At 45.5% G+C, this 20,049-nt stretch overlaps 1 protein-coding gene and 1 long non-coding RNA gene across 7 annotated transcripts in view; both read left to right on the forward strand.

Annotated features, from left to right (window-relative positions):
* The first annotated feature begins 1,890 nt into the window (after window positions 1–1,890).
* On the forward strand, window positions 1,891–5,145 carry ZCCHC12 (zinc finger CCHC-type containing 12). Of its 2 annotated transcripts, none has more exons than XM_057538240.1 (4): window positions 1,891–2,103; window positions 2,449–2,506; window positions 2,749–2,888; window positions 3,315–5,145. In XM_057538240.1, the coding sequence occupies exon 4, from the start codon at window positions 3,424–3,426 to the stop codon at window positions 4,633–4,635; it is 1,212 nt and encodes a 403-aa protein (XP_057394223.1). In that variant the 5' UTR covers window positions 1,891–2,103; window positions 2,449–2,506; window positions 2,749–2,888; window positions 3,315–3,423; the 3' UTR covers window positions 4,636–5,145. The 2 variants fall into 2 exon arrangements, with proteins under 2 accessions (XP_057394223.1, XP_057394224.1); XM_057538241.1 differs by lacking the exon at window positions 1,891–2,103 and adding an exon at window positions 2,115–2,273.
* An 11,112-nt stretch (window positions 5,146–16,257) lies between these two features.
* LOC103008444 (uncharacterized) overlaps window positions 16,258–20,049 on the forward strand; it is an 86,689-nt gene continuing 82,897 nt past the window's right edge. For all 5 annotated transcript variants that reach the window (XR_450642.2, XR_009006761.1, XR_009006760.1 and 2 more), the window contains exon 1: window positions 16,258–16,461. This is a non-coding gene — a long non-coding RNA (uncharacterized LOC103008444). The remainder of the gene's footprint in view (window positions 16,462–20,049) is intronic.

Raw genomic sequence — 20,049 nt, forward strand, 5'->3', positions numbered from 1 at the left:
AACCAATCCCTGTGGGCACCTTGATCTTGGTCTTCCAGCCTCCAGAACTGTGAGAAAATAAATAAATTTCTGATGTTTAAGCCACCAAGTCTGTGATACTTTGTTATGGCAGCCCCAGCGCCCTAATACATGGAGCCGCTGGCTTCACCGCTGATTCACTCCGGACTGCCCTGCATGCTATTTCCATAGAGTTACTCCTCTGAGGCCAGTGATGCCAAATCCAGCGAAGGACAGGTCCCCTCAACCTGTCCTTAGCTCACAGAAGAGCAGCCTAGCACCTGTCTTCAAGTTGAGAAATGGAAGAGTTGTATCAGTAGCAGAGAGCTGTGCTGTGTGTAATCAAATTGTGTTTCGTTTCTTGCACTTCGTCCTCAAGTACAAATGGAAGGAGGAAAATATGAATGAAGAAAGATTGTAGGGGGATGGCTTTTAACCACTATTTAAATATCTACAGGACTTCCCTGGTGATCCAGTGGGTAAGACTCTGTGCTCCCAATACAGGGGACCCGGGTTCGATCCCTGGTCGGGGAACTAGAGCCCGCATGCCGCAACTAAGAGTCTGCCTGCTGCAACTGAGACCTGGCGCAACCAAAATAAATAAATAAATATTTAAAAAATATCTACAAAGCTATGGACTCGGCAAAATACAGAGTCTGTATTAGTTGCCTATGGCTGCTGTAATTAATCACCACAAACTTGGTGGTTTAAAAAAAGAGAAATTTATTCTTTCATAGTTCTGGAGGCCAGAAGTTCAACATCAGTGTCTCTGGGCAGAGCTGTACTCTCTTCCTTGCCTCTTCCAGTTTTTGGTGGCTGCCAGCATTCCTTTGCTTGTGACCACACCACCCCAATGTCCGCCTCAGTCTTCACGTCACATTCTCCTACTCTGTGTGCATCAGCCCTCTCTCTTCCTCTCTCTCTTATAAGAACACTTGTGGTCAGTTTTGGGGCCCGCTCAGATGATCCCGGATAATCTCCGCCACATCAAGATTCTTACTTTAACCGCACCTGCAAAAACTCTTTTACTTTATAAGGTAACATTTACAGGTTCCAGGGATTAGGACTTGATATGTTTGGGTGGACATTATTCAGCCTCCTTCAGAGTCCAAAATCTTTGTATACAATTTCAGGAAGATCATGGACTCCAGGAGGAACATCTGCCCTGGCGTTGCATTTCACCATAGGTATGCTGTGAACAGATACGCTGGAGGCAGGTCTATTATCCACCATCCTCTTGACACCTCAGAATCAATTACAGTGCTGGTTAAAAATACAAAATCCCACCCCCAGCTCTAGCCCTCGTCAGTCAGAATCTCCCAGAGGCCGGGCCCAGAATCTGCATTTCCAACAAGCGCCCCAAAATGATTGAGGCAGCCAGCCTTGCACGCATACTTTAGTGAGTATTGGTTAAGAGCCTGAGTGCCCAAGTCCCCTCACTGTTAAATGGACGTGGTACTGCCACCTCCTTCACAGTAAAAAAAAAAAAAAAAAAAAAGTCTGTGCGAGCTGTTTGCACAAAGAAAGCGCTAACGCTCTTTTCTTTTCTCCACTCCCCCTCTACGAAGGTGAAGAACTTTTTTTTTTTTTTTTTTTGTGAAGAACTTTTATTGCTTATTTGATTTCCATTCCGCCTCATGTTTAATGCACCTGCCTTCAAGGCCCAGGGTTGAGGCGAGGACGAGAGGGAGAGGGGAAGACTCGAAAACTCCTCCAGTCCCCGCAACCAAGCTGCGCTTGACTTCCCGGGGACCTGCTGGTCACCGCCCCCCGCCCCTCGGCCGCCGGCGCACATTTGCATCCTGCCCGAGGCGGCGCGGGGAGTCCGCCCCCGCGCTCCATTGATTGGCCCCGTCTGCCAGCTCGTCACGCTCTTTTGTCTCGGGGGGCAGAGGATAAAAGCAGCCGCGGCTGCCGTGGGAACCGTGCTGCCTCGACTCGGCTACCACTCGCTGGGTGGCCGTGCGAAGCAGCTCCGTCGGGCGGTCCTGGGTCGCTCAGCGGCCGAGGAGGCGCCTGTCCTCTCCCCCTGCAGGGCCGCGGAGACTGAAGGCGGGATCACAGCTGTCAACGCCGGAGCGCCCGCTGCCCACCAGCCGAACACAGGTAAAGGAAGGGGGCGCGATTGCCCCGCGAGGAGAGAGGAGGGGAAGCCCTACCAGGACTGGGCGGCTCCCCGTTTGGGAATCGAGGACTGTGCGGCAGGGGGAGGAGCACTCCCGCGGCCCGGCTGCGCTGAGGGAGAAGGTGGGGTTCCACTGGCTGCTGCTGAATGGGTAGGATTCGCCGGGATTGAGAGGGGGGGCGTTTTCGGGGGGAAGTGGCAAGGGGCGCGTTAGTATTGGGGGGAGAATCGCAAAGTGTCTGCCTTTAATCCTTTTGCATCTCCTCATCCCTTCCTGGGGGAGGAATACGTGGGTGTGAGCGTCCAACTCCTATTCCCTTTCTCAGTGGCAGGCGACCAAAGCCGAATCCGAACTTGAATTCTGTACGGCTGATTGCAGAGCTGGTAGGGCACGATTTCCCGGGGGAAATGTAATGGGCGGGGGGCTTGCTTTGGCTTGTTATTCAGAGGTGGGAGAAGGAATTTTCCGTCTGGGTACTACGGAGGCTGCCGGAGGAGGAGGGGGGGGAGGGGAGGGGGAGGGGCGGGGGAGGGGGCGGGCGCGGGGTGGGAGGGAGCGGGATGAGGGATGCGGCTGCTTCTGACCCTTCCCTCCCTGCCCTGCCCTGCCCTCTGCGGCGGCGCAGTCTTGACGCTCTAAGGTCCCGGATCGGCGACCCCCGGTGGACAGCGATCGACCGTACCCCAGAGGCGAGCTTTCTCACGGAGGCCACCGGTTGCAGAAACTGGAAGTGAAATAAAGGCGCGCGCTTGCTCCTGAGCTCCTGTAAGAATCTGAAAAATAATGGGGCGGGGGAGAGGGGACTTTAAGAAAGGGGTGTGGTTGAGACCGGAGACCAAGAGGTTAATGAGATCTTATTTATTCCCACAAATCTGTGACCGCTGTGCTCTATTTTGAGAGCCCAATATCAGCTCCATACACTATTACACTTAGAATTAGAAGCAACAGTTGCCGTCCCTCTTGAAGGACTGGCGGGAGGGGATGGATGAGGCTGTAAAAAGCACCCTGCTAACCCGGAGACACCGGCTGGCTCCGTGAGGTTGTAATTGCCAGTCTTCTGGAGGATATTTTTAGGGCAGTGGGCAGATATAAAATGTACTGCAGGATATTCAGGAAGGGAGAGAATACAGCTGCAGCCGGTCCCTTATGAACTCTTCCTCCCGCCTTTTGTTTTGTTTTCTTTTTTTACAGTTCCTACTGAGATAAGAGGAAGGCAGAGCCCCCCAGCACGCCTGCAGATTAGGCTCTTCTAAAAAGCCTGAGCATCTTGTTACATTCAGAAACGCGGTCATCGTCCGTCATGGCTAGCATCATTGCGCGCGTGGGTAACAGCCGGCGGCAGAACGCACCCTTGCCGCCTTGGGCCCATTCTATGCTAAGGTCCCTGGAGAGAAGTCTTGGTCCTTTAATGGCCAACTTGGCAGAGAGAAACATGAAGTTGTTCTCGGGGAGGGTGGTGCCAGCCCAGGGGGAAGAAACCTTTGAAAACTGGCTGACCCAAGTCAATGGGGTCCTACCAGATTGGAATATGTCTGAGGAGGAAAAGCTCAAGCGCTTGATGAAAACCCTGAGGGGCCCCGCGCGGGAGGTCATGCGTTTGCTGCAGGCGGCCAACCCCAATCTAAGTGTGGCAGATTTCTTGCACGCCATGAAATTGGTGTTTGGGGAGTCTGAAAGCAGTGTGACCGCTCATGGTAGATTTTTTAACACTCTGCAGGCACAAGGGGAGAAAGCCTCCCTTTACGTGATCCGTTTAGAGGTGCAGCTCCAGAACGCTATTCAGGCAGGGATCATAGCTCAGAAAGATGCAAACCAGAGTCGCCTGCACCAGCTCCTTTTAGGGGCTGAGCTGAATGGGGACCTGCGCTTCAGGCTGAAGAATCTTCTCAGGATGTATGCAAATGAGCAGGAGCGTCTCCCCAGTTTTCTGGAGTTAATCAGAATGATAAGGGAGGAAGAGGATTGGGATGACACTTTTATTAAACGGAAGCGGGCCAAGAGATCTGAGTCAATGGTGGAGAGGGCAACTAGCCCAGTGGCATTTGGGGGCTCCCCACCTGTAGTGATCCGTAATGCCGACTGCAACGTGATAGAGATAGATGATACCCCCGATGATGACTCAGATGAGGATGTGATCCTGGTGGAGTCTCAGGACCCTCCACTTTCATTCTCGAGTTCTCCTCCCCCCAGACGCAGGGCCAGACCTCGGAATCAAGTGCTAGTCGTTGATTCCCCCAACAATTCCCGGGCTCAATCTCCTTGTACCAGCGGGGGTTCTGGGTATAAGAATGATGGTCCTGGGGATATGCGTAGAACCAGGAAGCGAAAATACACAATCCGCTGTTCGTACTGTGGAGAGGAGGGCCACTCAAAGGAAACCTGTGACAATGAGAGCAACAAGGCCCAGATGTTTGAGAACCTGATTATCACCCTGCAGGAGCTGACACATACCGAGGAGGAGGGGTCAAGAGAGGCCCCTGGTGAACCCAGTGACCCTTCTGAGCCACAGTGAGGTGCTAGTCCCCAGCTTTAAATGAACCCTAACCTATATACAGAGTGCAGCAATGGGAAAAATGGCGGGTGGTGGTTCTAACTGCATGAATTAATCCACAAGGTGGCTTTCTTTTGGGATGGAAGACAAAGGGTCTTGAATATTAGCACAGTGGAGGGAGATGGCCTGACCTCCGTCCTTGCTTCCAATCCCCTGCTGCCCAAGGGTCTACCTTCTGTGTGTGCCCCTTTCCTTGATGGCTTTATTCTCTTTGTGAAACTGGTATAATTCATTGTTAAATATTAAAACAATAAAGGGAAGTACAAAAAGTACAAGTAACCCCAAACCCTCCAACCCTTATATAACCATTGTCAACCCTGTGATGAATGTCCTTCTAGATAGTTCCCTATACCTATGTACCCAGATAGATATATGTATAGATAAAAGTGATCAAATATAAGTGCTGTTCTAAAGTGTATTTTTTCACCAAATAATATATGTTGTAGGCTTCTTTCTATGTCAATAAATATATATCAGCATCTATCTTAATGTCTCTGATATTATTTTAGGAAGAAGTAAAGGAAAAAGGAATAAGAAAAATACAGTAAAAAGCTATAAACGGTGGGGTTATACCCTGAGGTGGAGTTTTTATTAACTTCCCTTTGCAGATGAGGAAAAAGGAAGAAGAAGTGGGCTGACATATTCCCCGAAGGTAAATGGACAGAGCCCCTTTACCACAACTGACCTGTCCCTTAGGTCACAGAGCCAAACTATGGCACCCACTAGCTGACAACACGCTAATGCTTTCTTCTCTAATGTATCCAGAAGATTCTGACAGCGGGGGAGTCTGGTGCTGAAGTAATAGCCCAAAATCAGGATCCCAGGGGCTCCGTTCCTGACCGCTTCGGGGAGGGGCAGCTCTCCCTCCTCTGGGTGGATTTCTGAGATCGCTGCTGCCGCTGCTTCACCACATCCTGGTCACAACCGGGAACCTCTCCTGGGGGCTGACATGGCCCTCTCCCCACTCCCCAGTTAAGGAAAGGGAGCCCAGCACCAGGAGGCTCAGCTCCTGACAGCGCCCTGAGGACACGGGCAGCCCGAGGACTCCATGCCTAACCCCACTCAACCCAGGAACTGAGAATAGCTGGGGAGGAGCGAAAAGCAATCCAGTTGCCAGGACGCATGAAGGAACACGGGGATCAGAAAGCCTGGAAGCCCTCCACACTATTTTAGTGGAGTGGTGGGCATTCATGGCCTGGAGAGGCGGGACGGGGTTGGGGGGCGTGGAGAACCTTCCCAGGAACCTGCCCTGTCCCCTCTCCTGATCTCATATTGGAGGGTGGTAAAAGAGGACGTATCTGACCTCAGACCCTGAGGGTCCCTATGCTTCTTGTAGGTGTGTAAGTTCCTACCTCTGTGAGCAGGACAGGGCTGGGGTGGGTGGTGGTGGGGATGACTGCATTTAAGCCAGGGGGTGGAGCGAAACGAACGCGCACACCTGGGGACCTGAAGCAGCTGTCCTGCAGGAAATCGGTGCTCCATAGAGCCGAGAGGACAGCGCACGCAGCAGCGGGAGATGGTGTGTCAGGGGCTAAGCACAGAGTAAGAGGAGAGCGGCTGAGGGCCCGATGCCCAGGGACACTCACATGGAGACTGACGGGGGCAGGAAGCCCGGTGGGAGTCACAGATTCCAGGGTTTCATACAGAACTCTGGGCCGTGTGTACCAGGAATGGCACAGGTTGAGGCGCCCAGGGAGAGGCAGTGGGCTTCTAATTATGGTAGCAGTTGAGGGAGGAGGGAGGGGGAGATGCCAGGCGCTGTAAGAAGCCAGTGCAGCCTTCCCTGGGCTGCCACGCCTTGAACCTGCCTTGAAAGACACCCCCCCGCCCCCCCCCCCCACACTGCCACACACTCTCTCTCGGTGCAGGGGGGTGGAGGCTCAGCCTCCCTAGCTCTGCCATTACTCCTCCCCCACCCCTAGCATCCCAGGTTTGCCTTAAGCCTCAGCCTCCTTAACCCTCCTGGCCAGAGGGAGACCGGGAGGGCCTCTCTGCCTCGGACCCTTTAGCTGAGAACCGGCCAGGAGTGCAGACTCCAGAGGCCCTCTCCTTGCATCCATCCATGGCACCTCTGGGACCTTGGTAGCCACCTCCATCTCTCCAGAGCCAAAGAGGACCCCCCCCCATCACCTTCAGGCAAGAGGCAGCTCCACTCAGGCCCCCAAAGCCACAGGGACCACCACCATTTCCCAACTCACATAGATTTTTAACCCTTAATTCCTCATACCTCTCCCTTTCTGCTCGTCTTTTCTTAATTTTACTTTATAAACACTTGTTGAATATTTGCCCAAAGACCCCCTTTATGTTGCCATAATTTCTTTCTGGCACCAGGTAGAAGAGAAACCTGAAATGATAGATAAATAAATTCTGCCCATTTCACTACCCTCCTTTTCACTGGAGTTAGCTTGGGAGTTCAGTATAGACCACTGCTTTGAACATTTGTTCTGTGATTCACCCCCCTTTTCTTCCCTCCTCCATCCTCCTCTCTATTGTATGAATTTGAGATTGTCTAAGTTTTTATTTCGCCAACCTGATGTAATCTGACATTTCTTTTTTCACTTTGTGTGACACTGGCTTTTTCTTTACTCAAGAAATATGTATTCTCCCTAATTAGGAGACATGGAACCAAGACCTGGGCATTCAGATCAGACTAATGGGGTTAGCCTAAAAAAGGCTTCATTTCAAACTATAGGCTTCTTTTCTTCCTTTCTGCCTTCATTTCTCATTGGTCGCTAAGAGATGAAAATCACCCTTTTGTCTTGTCAGAAGAAACTGGCCTCCCAGTACCCTTCTGCGTTATGTCTCTCTCCTTCCTGGCACTCTTTCCCCTTGGTTTCCATGATACCCCTCTCTCATGGTTCCCCCCTCCCTGACCTTCTTGGTGCCCAGTTCTCAGTCTCCTTTGCTGAATCTTCTTCTTCTTCCTGATCCTTCCATAATAGTAATCAAAATCAAAATCATTACAACTGTGATTTATTAAGAGCTTATTGAATGCCAGGCACCCTGTACCAAGTCCTTTAAACGCATTAGCTCCTTTAATCCTCATATCAACTCCATAAAATAGGTATTACTATTAGCACATGTTTCAGATGAGGAAACACTCTGCAAAGTTAAGAAACTTGCCTAGGGGCATGCAGCTAGTTAGTGGTGGAGCCAGAGGTCACTCTCCCAGGTGAGAAGGCTATGCTTCTTACACGTCTTAGCTCTCCTGTGTTCACAGCACCCTACGATGTAGGTGTTATTATCTGCATATGAAGTATGAGGAAACTGATGTTTGTAAATTCAGGATAATAAGACCTGTTTTCCCCAGGTGCCCAGTGTATGAGTGATTAGCATAGGGCTGGTCCATTGTAGGCTCTCAAGAAATGGTAGCTATGATTACTCGGCTAGAATGCATTATTCTGCTACAGAAGGAAGGACGGGGAAAATTCAATGCAGTCCATGCTACGCAGGCAGTGCTTATTCAGTGTTAATCTGACACCATGACAGTTGGGCTCCAGGAGCTACGCCGAACCTGGCCCCTGACAGGCACAAGAGTGGATTCAGAAATGCCTGAGTGTTTAGTGATGGTGATGATGGTGGTAATGATGATGATGATGATGATGATGATGATTGATGATGGGATGATAAGGGAACACTTACTGAATGCTGAGGTGGATTTCTCCTAGTTTTGCGTGTCCCCAGAGGAGGTCTCCTTCCCCCACATGTCAGAGGCACTCCTATCCTTTTAGATAGGTCAGGACCAGCCAAGTCTTCCCCAACTCAAACAACTCCCCTGAGCAGCAGATGGGAGCTAGGGGTCAGGGGAGCTGATCTCAGAGGGTCACACAGGCTCCCTAGTGCGTGGCTGGAAGGAGACATGACTGAGGTCTCAGGAGTCCTTTACGATCCAGATAACCCCCCAATCCTGTCACTACCAGGGATCTCAGGGACAGGATAAAAGGGGGCAGAGGGAGTGGGGCTGGGTCTCCCACCGCATCCTGACAGGGTGTATGGGTCTCCAGCTGCAGCATCTCATCTCAGATCAGAGGTCACAGTTTATCATGGCCTCTCACAACTGCTTTCTCAGATATGTACCACGCTCACCATCCCCACTTTACAGACCAGGACGTTGACGCACACATGGTTATAGGACCTCGCCTAAGATCAGACAGCTAGTAAAAGTTGGAGCTGGAACTGAACATCAGATTTGCCCCTCCCCAGAGACTGTAGTTTTTACCATTGTGCTGTAAAGTCATTCCTAAGGTAACGGGTACAAGACATCTGATCATTCTATTGGCTGCATCCTGGGTATGGATTTCTGAATTGTCATACTCACAACCTAAGCATAGTAGGATGGCCTTGGTCTCATTTCTTTTACTGAACAAGGCAGAAAAAATTATCATTTTAGGAAACTTCCATCTCAGAGCCTGAAACCATCTTCTCCTCATACTTATTTTTGTATCCAATTTCTGGGATAAGATACTAAAAATAACAAATTGTTGGTGAGGACATGGGCAAGAGGCTCTCTCCCACACTGCTGGCAGGACTGAGAATTGACACATTCTTTCTACAAGGCCAAGGGGAAAATGTATCAAAGGTTGAATGTGAAAACCCTGAAACCAGCTGTTTAACTTCCTGAAATTGAGGCTAAGAAAGTAACTGAACAAGTGTAAACATTCTTATGAACAAAGATGTTTATTGTAGCTTTTCAATTTTTTTGTAACAGTGGAAAACTGGAAACAACTTGAAAGACCAGGAGTAAAGTTTGGCTGAATAAATTAGGCTCCACACTTGGAATGGAATGCTATGCTTTTAAAACTCTGGAAGTGCTTTCAGATCATTGGGCCTAACCAGACAAATGAAGAGTGGCCCCTCTAGAAAAGGGCTTAGAAGACCACCGGTCCACCAGGGCTTCTGTGTTATCTGTGACTCCCAATGTGCTGTGTCTATCAGCGTGGTCCTCCCCTTCATCTGGCAAAACTCTTGTCAAATTTCTAGTATCATCTCCCCTGGCACTCCCTCGGGACAGCTTTCTCTGACTCCACTAAAGGTCATTCCTTACAGCTTAGGTAGTACTTTTCATTGTAACTTCTTGTCTAATTATCTGTCCTCCCCAGGAGGCTTATAACCCCTGTGCAGAGCACAGGGAGTTTTCAATACCTTGGTACAGAATCCAGGCACACTCTCACCTCACGTATTTGCCCTGGCTATTGTAACTCTTCCTCTAGATATCCCTGTGCCTTGACTCCCCACCATGTTCAAGTATTTGCTCAGATGGTACCTCCTCCTGAACAGCCCATTTAAAACTGCACACCTGGGCTTCCCTGGTGGCTCAGCGGTTGGGAATCCGCCTGCCAATGCAGGGGACACGGGCTCGAGCCCTGGTCTGGGAGGATCCCACATGCCGCGGAGCAACTGGGCCCGTGAGCCACAGCTACTGAGCCTGTGCGTCTGGAGCCTGTGCTCCACAACAAGAGAGGCCACGATGGTGAGAGGCCCGTGCACCGTGATGAAGAGTGGACCCCGCTCACCACAACTAGAGGAAGCCCTCGCACAGAAACGAAGACCCAACACAGCCAAAAATAAATAAATAAATTTAAAAAAAAACAAAAAAAAACTGCACACCTGCACCCCCCAAAATAAAATACTTAGGAATAAACCTGACCAAGGAGGTGAAAGACATACGTTGAGAACTATAAAACATTAATAAAGGAAACTGAAGATGATTCAAAGAAATGGAAAGATATCCCATGCTCTTGGACTGGAAGAATGAATATTGTTAAAATGGCCATACTACACAAAGCAATCTACAGATTTAATGCAATCCCTATAAAATTACCCATGACATTCTTCACAGAAGTAGAACAAATAATCCTAAAATTTATATGGAACCACAAAAGACCCAGAATTGCCAAAGCAATCCTGAAGAAGAAGAACAAAGCAGGAGGCATAACCCTCCCAGATGTCAGACAATACTACAAAGCTACAGTAATCAAAACACTGTGGTACTGGCACAAAAACAGACATATGGATCAATGGAACAGAATAGAGAGCTCAGAAATAAACCCACACGCCTATGTCAATTAACCTTTTGACAAAGGAGGCAAGAATATACAATGGGAAAAAGACAGTCTCTTCAGCAAGTGGTGTTGGGAAAGCTGGAGAGCCACATGTAAATCAATGAAGTTAGAACACACCCTCTCATCATACACAAAAATACACTCAAAATGGCTTAAAGACAGCATAAGACATGACACCATAAAACTCCTAGAGGAGATCATAGGCAAAACATTCTCTGACATAAATCGTACCAATGTTTTCTTAGGTCACCCTCCCAAGGCAATAGAAATAAAAACAAAAATAAACAAATGGGACCTAATCAAACTTACAAGCTCTGCACAGCAAAGGAAACCATAAGCAAAACAAAAAGACAACCTACAGAATGGGAAAAAATATTTGCAAATGATGCAACCGACAAGGGCTTAATTTCCAAAGTATACAAACAGCTCATACAACTCAACAAAAACAAAATAACAAACAAAAAATGGGCAGAAGACCTAAATAGACATTTCTCCAAAGAAAAAATACAAATGGCCAATAGGCACATGAAAAGATGCTCAACATCACTAATTATTAGAGAAATGCAAACGAAAACTACAACGAGGTACCACCTCACACCACTCAGAATGGTCATAATTAAAAACTCTACAAATAACAAATGCTGGAGAGAGTGTGGCGAAAAGGGAACCCTCCTACATTGTTGGTGGGAATGTAAGTTGGTACAGCCACTATGGAAAACAGTATGAAGCTTCCTCAGAAAACTAAAAATAGAATTACCATAAGATCCAGCAATCCCACTCCTGGGCATATATCCAGACAAAACTCTAATCCAATAGCCAAGACATGGAAACAACCTAAATGTCCATCGACATGATGATGAATGGATAAAGAAGATGTGGTATATATATACAGTGAAATATTACTCAGTCATAAAAAAGAATGAAATATTGCCATTTGAAACAACAGGGATGCAACTAGAGATTATCATACTAAGTGAAGTAAGTCAGAAAGAGAAAGACAAATAGCATATGATATCACTTATATGTGGAACCTAAAATATGACACAAATGAACCTATCTACGAAACAGAAACAGACTCATGGACATAGAGAACAGACTGGTGGTTGCCAAGGGGGAGGGGTTTGGGGAGGGATGGAGTGGGAGGTTGGGGTTAGCAGATGTAAGCTATTGTATATGGAATGGATCAACAACAAGATCCTACTGTATAGCACAGAGAACTATATTTAGTATCCTATGATAAACCATAATGGAAAAGAATATATAAAAAAGAATTGTATATAACTGAATCACTTTGCTGTACAGCAGAAATTAACACAACACTGTAAATCAACTATAATTCAATTAAAAAAAAAATAGAACTGCACACCTCGACCAGCATTCTCATTTCCCTTTCCCTGCTCTGTTTGCCCATCACATGCCTCTCTTCTAGCATACTACATAATTTACTGATTTATTATGTTAATTGTTTATTCCTGCCTCTCCTCACTAGACTATAAACATTTTAGTCTGCTTAGTTCACTGGTGTATCCTCAGCTCCTAGAACACTGCCTGGAACATAAGCCAGATCTCAATAAATGTTTGTGGCTGGAATGAATAAAGTGCCTGTCACACAGTAGGCACTCAGCTAATGGCAGCCTTTATTATTGCTCCTTTCCTGGAACAAATTTTACTGGAGGGGAGTCAGTCAAGGAGAGAACAGTGTACACTGCTGAACCACCATCCATCTAGTTGAGATCAGAAACCTGGGAGACTTCCTAGATCAATTGCTTGCTTCTCACTCTCCCAGGCTGTCACTTATTAGTTGGACCATTCGCTCCTAGCATGGCAGAAAGTGAGGGACAGGTTTCTTTGTGGCTACATACATGTCACATCATCAGACCTGAGGTTTAGGTGTTTGAAAGTCCCAATCACTCCATGTGCATTTGTAAATATTAAAGATAACTGCCCTGTAAAATATGAATGCTTTGGGTAGTGTTTGCTCTTTCCCTTTTATTAAAGGATAATTAAGAATAATAATTATGTGGTGCAGCCACTATGGAAAACAGTATGGACGTTCCTTAAAAAACTAAAAATAGAGCTACCATATGATCCAGCAATCCCACTCCTGGGCATGTATCCAGAAAAGAGGAAAACTTTAATTCAAAAAGATACATGCACCCCAATGTTTATAGTAGTACTGTTTACAATAGTCAAGACATGGAAACAACCCAAGTGCCCATTAACAGATGATTGATTTAAGAAGATGTGGTATATATATACACATACAATGGGATATTACTCAGCCATAAAAAAGAATGAAATATTGCCATTTGCAGCAACATGGATGGACCTAGAGAATATCATACGAAGTGAAGTCAGACAAAGAGAAATACTACATGATATCACTTATATGTGGAATCTAAAAAATAGTACAAATAGTACTTATTTACAAAATGGAAACAGACTCACCGACATAAAAAACAAACTTATGGTTACCAAAGGGGAAAGGGAGGGGGGAGGAATAAATTAGGAATATGGGATCAACAGATACAAACTACTGTACATAAAATAGATAAGCAACAAGGATTTACTGTGTAACACAGGGAACTATATTCAACATCTTGTGATAACCTATAATGGAAAATAATCTGAAAAATATATATATAACTGAGTCACTTTGCTGTACACTTGAAACTAACACAATATTGTAAATCAACTATACTTCAATAAAAATATGTAAGACTTGCATGCATAATAAATAAATAACCTAAGATGTAAAAAAAGAGTAAAATAATGAATATTATTTTCATTCGCTATGTGTTGAACATGTCAATGATATAGTAAGAATTATTAACCCCATTTTAGAGGCAATAAATGGGTCTCAGTAAGAGACAGCAACAGGATTAAGGTGTTATATGCCAGTAAACAGATGGTAAGTCTGGCACCAAAGCCTATGAACTTTCCATCATATATCTGAAGTAGAAGTGTTGACATTAATGAGAAAAACTGTATCACAGTGGAAGATCAGTTATTGGGGCAGGGGTACCAGGAAGATATGAACATCTGATCAATTTCCTGTTCATCAAGCACAGGTTAAAGCTGTTTGAAAATCTGTAAGTAAAAGAACTTAAATTTTACTAGAGGGAACATGATGGAGGTTGATTTTAAATATCCTGAATGGACCAAGATCTAATTTAGCTCAGGGAAACATAATTGAAAATAGAATGTCTTTAGTATCACTGATCTCTGAAACTCAAGAAATGACACATAAACTTTTTCCTTCTCTGTCTGCCAGAATGCTTGGTAAAACTATTTTATTCACTAAATAATTTTAGAGTTGTTATAAAAGTAGAGTATTTAGAATGTCACAAAACTATACAAAAGATTTTACATGGTTAATATTTAAATAGCCATAAAAGTATACAGGAAGAAAAAATAAACCATAGGTGAATACTGAACATTGTGGCATCTTTCTTTTAAATCCTTTTTCTAACTTTGTGAGTGTAGATATATGCACAATTTATTGAGTAAATTTTGTTCTTTTTCTGTTAATAAGTGCAATAATTTCAAAAGTAGAAAATAAAGATTGGCAAAAAGAGAAGTAAGGGGGTGGTAAAGCCTGAGCAAATATAAAAACATACCCCCCAAAAAAATACAAGAAATAAACACTGTGCTGTTACTGGCTGACAAATAATGATCATTAATTGTAGTAAGTATGATTATTTTCATAGACAAAGCAAAAGAATTGGTGGAAACGTTTCTGAAAATAAAATGAGGGACGTTAATGTAAAATCTGAAAGGCTTAGGAAAAGAAAATGATAAAACTCTTTTTACCATTAGAAGATACAAATGAAAGGAGAGAACTGAAGCTCAGCTAGAGGATGGTGGGTGAGCGTGGTGGATGTAGAGGAAGACATTATCATAAAATCACCCAGGCCCCAGCCACATCACAGGCTGGACCTCACAATTACAATGCAGGGATCCTCTGCCCCACTTGGCTTACTATTAAGTGCAGTAGCTCATTGGAATAAAACAAGAGTGGTGAGAGCCACGGCAGGGGTGAGTCAGGGGACAGTCAGAACACAGAGGAGGGCCCTATAATCCGCGGGGTCAGGCTTCTCACAGGGGGTCATGTGTAGGCTGTAGGACTAGTATCCTCAGCAACTGGGAGCTCAAAGGGATCAGAGCGCTGACCAATGTGAAACCTACGTACCTTACCATTGTGGTCAGAGAGCCCCAAGCTGGAGGCCCAAGAGGCGGGAGGAGCACATTTTTCCAAGTTGAAGGTCTTGAGCTGTGGTGCTGAGGTCTCAGGGGCACTGGATGCCAGTGGGGACTTCAAAACCGTCAAGTGCTGGCTCCCCAAATATCACCAATGCACCTGTTGGTATGACAATGCTGAATTTATCGCTTACCTCTGTAAGGGAGAACCCTCACCTCACAAAGCTTTGCCAGTGTTTCAGGGAGGAAAGAAAGGGCAGAATTTATTGAGAAATGAAAGCATGGTTTAAGGCAGAGGGTCTTTCAACTCTGGGGCTTGATTAGGACTGGGTAAGGATCATGATACCAACAGTCTGGGACTGAGGGAAGCTGCAAGGGGAGGATTTTGAGGAGAGGGACTTCAAGAATTTCAGAGAGCAAACTGTTGCTGCTTTCCATTGAAGAGTTGATGGATCTTTGGGGACGTTGCTGTAGTGAAGAAACTATTTGCCTGGACAGAGGAGTCCTGGAAAAGTAATGCCAACGAAGACAGTGGACTGGCAAGACACATTTATGTACATAGTATGGCGTGGTTTCGCTTCTCAGTGTCCAGGCTGAGTGTGGGGATGGACTGTTTTCTCATATACAAAACACTTTTATGACTAATTCACCTTAGGTATGCGTTTATTTGGTAGTGTCAAAATTCTTTCGTTTCTCTGAATCCCGAGGGAAGATAATACCTACTCTTATCCTGAGAAACAAACTAAATAGCTAGCTTTAACAGTCTGGTAAACCCTTTGGGTGGATTATTTTATTTAATCCTCACAAACACCTTGTGAAGTTGGTACTATTATTATCCCTATTTTATAAGAGGAGGAAACTGAGGCTCAGGGAGGTAATAATTAGCTCACAGCGATGCGGCTACAAATGCATTTTTTTCGGAACGTCAACAAAAACCATCTTCAACAAAAATGCCTTATTCTGTTCCGTTTTTGCAGAAGGGAGCTGGCATCCAGGTTTGAGATAATTATTTGACCATTCTGTCCTGTTTGGGGTCCTCCTCCCTTTGGGGAGAAAGGAGGAAGGGGTGGAGGCCGCCTCCACCTACTCCACTTTGGATCTGGGTCAGCTCCCCTCGGCATCGCCGCTTCGCCCTCGGCCAGCGGCGCGGCCATTTCCGCCGCAGACGCCTAAGCCTCTGCTTGGGCTGCCCCGCGGACCGGAAGCCACTCGCCAGTCCACGCATGCTCCGACCAGCTGGTGACAACAGCGCCGGTTTTGCCCGCTTCCGGCTACCAGGGGGCGCCACGACATAATCGCGCGTGCGGGGAGGGGTGGCGGCCACGTGGTCAGGGAGCCGAGCGCTGGGTCGTAGGGGACCGCGGCTTGGAACTCGGGACGGCTGCAAGCCTGCTCAGGCCGCTTGCCTTCCTCCATCGCCTTCTTTCGCTGTGCGCGGACCACACGGTGGGACTGTAGCGGCGAAAGCGGCTGAGGTCTGGGCGCAGTTATCTGTAACCTCTTGGCGACCCTGACAAGCAGACGCGTGAGTTTCCCGGGCACCAGGAGGCCCTGGGAGGAGACACCTCACCCTGACTTTGTAGCAGTTTTTGCCCGTTCCGCAACGCAAAGAAGGAGGGACTCGGTCCTAGCATTTCCCCTAGCTCGGAGAGGTGCTGTTCCACCCCCTGGCACCTCCCCCATCGCCCTTAGATAGGTGTGCTTTCCTTTAGAGTATCCCAGGGGGCGGGTCTGGAGGGGTGGAGTTAGTATCTATCAGCTGTTCTGGCAGGACATCCTTGCCTAGTAAGCACTGACCAAATTGCCAAAAAAAACCCCAAACACACAAACAAAAACCACTAACATTTTCACAGATATGCTGTAATGGAACAATTCACCTGGTTGTGAACAAGGCTTGAGAGTTGCAAGAAGTGAATTTGTTACCTGACTACAGTTTATTGCTTGGAGTAGGGGCCTGGCACACTCACACTTAAACTGGCAGACCACGGATTGTCCACATTACACACTGGGATCACCCAACCGGAAACGCATTGTACACCTCATCACGCAATATTCAGAGAGGCTGACTTTGATGTTTCTGTCAGCACAACCCCAAACCCCAACCGACATAAATGCCTCAGAAACTTCATTTACCACAATTCTTACCAGGTCTTGTCATGGAGGAAAAAAGTTAATTTAGAGAGAAACTAAATAATGTAATTGAGGGATTTTTTTAAAAAAAGAGCCTTATACTTTGCATACCATTAAATTCACTCATTTTACGTGTACACTTGTTTTTACTAAACTTATGGAGTTGTGTAACCATCACCAGAATCCAGTTTTAGAGCATTTTTATCACCCCTCCCCAAATTCCCAAAAGACTATTTGTAGTTAATCTCTCCTCCTACCTCTAGTCCTAAGCAACCATGTAACCGCCCTCTGTCTCTATAGTTGCTTTTTCTGAACAGTTCATGTGAATGGAATCATACAATATGTGGTCTTTTGTGAATGGCTTCTTTCACTTAGCATGATGTTTTCCAGGTTCATCCATGCTGTAGCATGTATCAGTACCTCATTGCTTTTTACGGCAGAATAACATTCCATGGAATGGGTATACCGCATTTGTTTATCCATCTATCGGTTGATGGACATTTATTTCCACTTTTTGGTTATCATGGGTAATCCTATTGTGAACATTTGTGAGGACATATGTTTTCAATTCTCTTGATTTCACTGCCCTGCTCGGGTGCTGCCGTAGTGCCCTTAGCAGACCTCTGTCATAACACTTAACACACTGCCCTATAAGCTTGGGTTCATTCTCTGTCTCTGCACTGGAAAGGGCAAGGACCATGTTCACTTGTTCCCTGGTCTAGGAGTGGGACTTCTGGGTCATAAGGTGACTGCATGTTGAACTTCTTTAGGAATTTCCAGACTGTTTTCTAAAGTGGCTGCACCATTTAATATTCCCGTCGGTAAATGTATGAAGGTTCCAATTTCTCCACATACTCACCAACACTTGTTTTGTCTTTTTGTTTGGCATCTCATTGTGATGTTAATTTGCCTGACTGAGTGGTATTTAGCTAGTTTCACTTCACTTTAATGAATACCTATTTTAATATTTTAATCTAGGAGCTGAAATGAATGATACATGGTCCCTCCTTGCAAGGAGCTCATATACAGTTCCTTAAGGGAGACAGGTAGAGATACAGATAATTACAGTACAGTGTATTAAGTGTTCTGATGGAGCTGAGCAAGGGATGCTATGGGGAGCAGAGACGAGGGACACCTAACCTAGTCTGGGGGGGAGGATGGAGGAAAGTATTCTTTTCTAAATTGAAGTATAGTTGATTTACAATATTATGTTAGTTTCAGGTGTACAGCAAGGTGATTCAGTTATATATTTTTCAAATTCTTTTCCAATATAGGTTATTACAAGATATTGAATATAGTTCCCTGTCCTATACAGTAAGTCCTTGTTGTTTATCTATTTTATAGGTAGTAGTATGTATCTGTTAATCCCAAACTCCTAATTTATCCCTCCCCCCCTTTCCCCTTTGGTAGCCATAAGTTTGTTTTCTATGTCTGTGAGTCTGTTTCTGTTTTGTATCATTTGTATCATTTTTTTTAGATTTCATATATGTGATATCATGTAATATTTGTCTTTCCCTGTTTGACTTACTTCACTTAGTATGGTATTCTCTAGGTCCATCCATGTTGCTGCAAATGGCAATGTTTCATTCTTTCTTATGGCTGAGTAATATTCCATCGTGTATATGTACCACATCTTCTTTATCCATTTGTCTGTTGATGGGCGTTTAGGTTGCTTCCATGACCTGGCTATTGTAAATAGTGCTGCAATGAACATTGGGGTGCATGTGTCTTTCTGAAATATGGTTTTCTCTGGGTATATGCCCAGGAGTGGGATTACTGGGTCATATGGTAATTCTATTTTTAGTTTTTTAAGGAACCTCCATACTGTTCTCCATAGTGGCTGCACCAATTTACATTCCCACCAACAGTGCAAGAGGGTTCCCTTTTCTCTACACCCTCTCCAGCATTTATTATTTGTAGATTTTTTGATGATGGCCATTCTGACCGGTGTGAGGTGATACCTCTTTGTAGTTTTGATTTGTGTTTCTCTGATAATTAGCGATGTGGAGCAGCTTTTCATGTGCCTGTTTGCCATCTGTATGTCTTCTTTGGAGAAATGTCTATTTAGGTCTTCTGCCCATTTTTTTGATTGGGTTGATTGTTTTTTTGATACTGAGTTGTATGAGCTGCTTGTGTATTTTGGAAATTAAACCTTTGTTTGCAAATATTTTCTCCCAGTCCGTAGATTGTCTTTTTTGTTTTGTTATGGTTTCCTTTGCTGTGCAAAAGCTTGTAAGTTTGATTAGATCCCATTTGTTTGTTTTTGCTTTTATTTCTTTTGCCTTGGGAGACTGAATTAAGAAAACATTGCTATGATTTATGTCAGAAAATGTTTTGCCTATGTTCTCTTCTAGGAGCTTATGGTGTCATATCTTATATTTAAGACTTTAAGCCATTTTGAGTTTGTTTTTGTGTACAGGAAAGTATTAAAAAAGCCTTTTCTAGAAGGCGCTTTAATGTACCTTGGTTTTCTTTTGTGTATTTTTATCAAAATTACACATGTACATAGTTTTAAAAAGTCAAATACTTCTACAAGGTTGGCTATTTTTAAAAAGAGGAGTCCCCAGCTTTCCTCCCCATTCCCTGCTTCCCCCAAACCAATCAGTTTCTGTTCTTTTAACTTTTTGGATATTTACCTCTATATCTTTAAATAGCAAGCATATTTTTATTTTAGAAGAAAAATTATCAGCCCCAACACAGGCCGAACAATCACCATCCTCACTTGCAGTGATTTCTCAATTGGTCAGCCCCATTTAATATATTTATTTATTTATTTATTTGTTTATTTATTTTTGGCTGCGTTGGGTCTTCATTGCTGCACGCGGGCTTTCTCCAGTTGCAGCGAGCGGGGGCTGCTCTTCGTTGCAGTGCACGGGCTTCTCATTGCGGTGGCTTCTCTTGTTGTGGAGCACGGGCTCTAGGTGCGCGGGCTTCAGCAGTTGTGGCTCGCGGGCTCTAGAGCACAGGCTCAGTAGTTGTGACG

This window comes from Balaenoptera acutorostrata, chromosome X, assembly GCF_949987535.1.
Source record: "Balaenoptera acutorostrata chromosome X, mBalAcu1.1, whole genome shotgun sequence".
NCBI lineage: Eukaryota > Metazoa > Chordata > Mammalia > Artiodactyla > Balaenopteridae > Balaenoptera > Balaenoptera acutorostrata.

What these genes read in the sequence shown, in the direction of transcription:
- ZCCHC12 (XM_057538240.1), top strand. Translation starts at nt 3,424, where the DNA reads ATGGCTAGCATCATTGCGCGCGTGGGTAACAGCCGGCGGCAGAACGCA.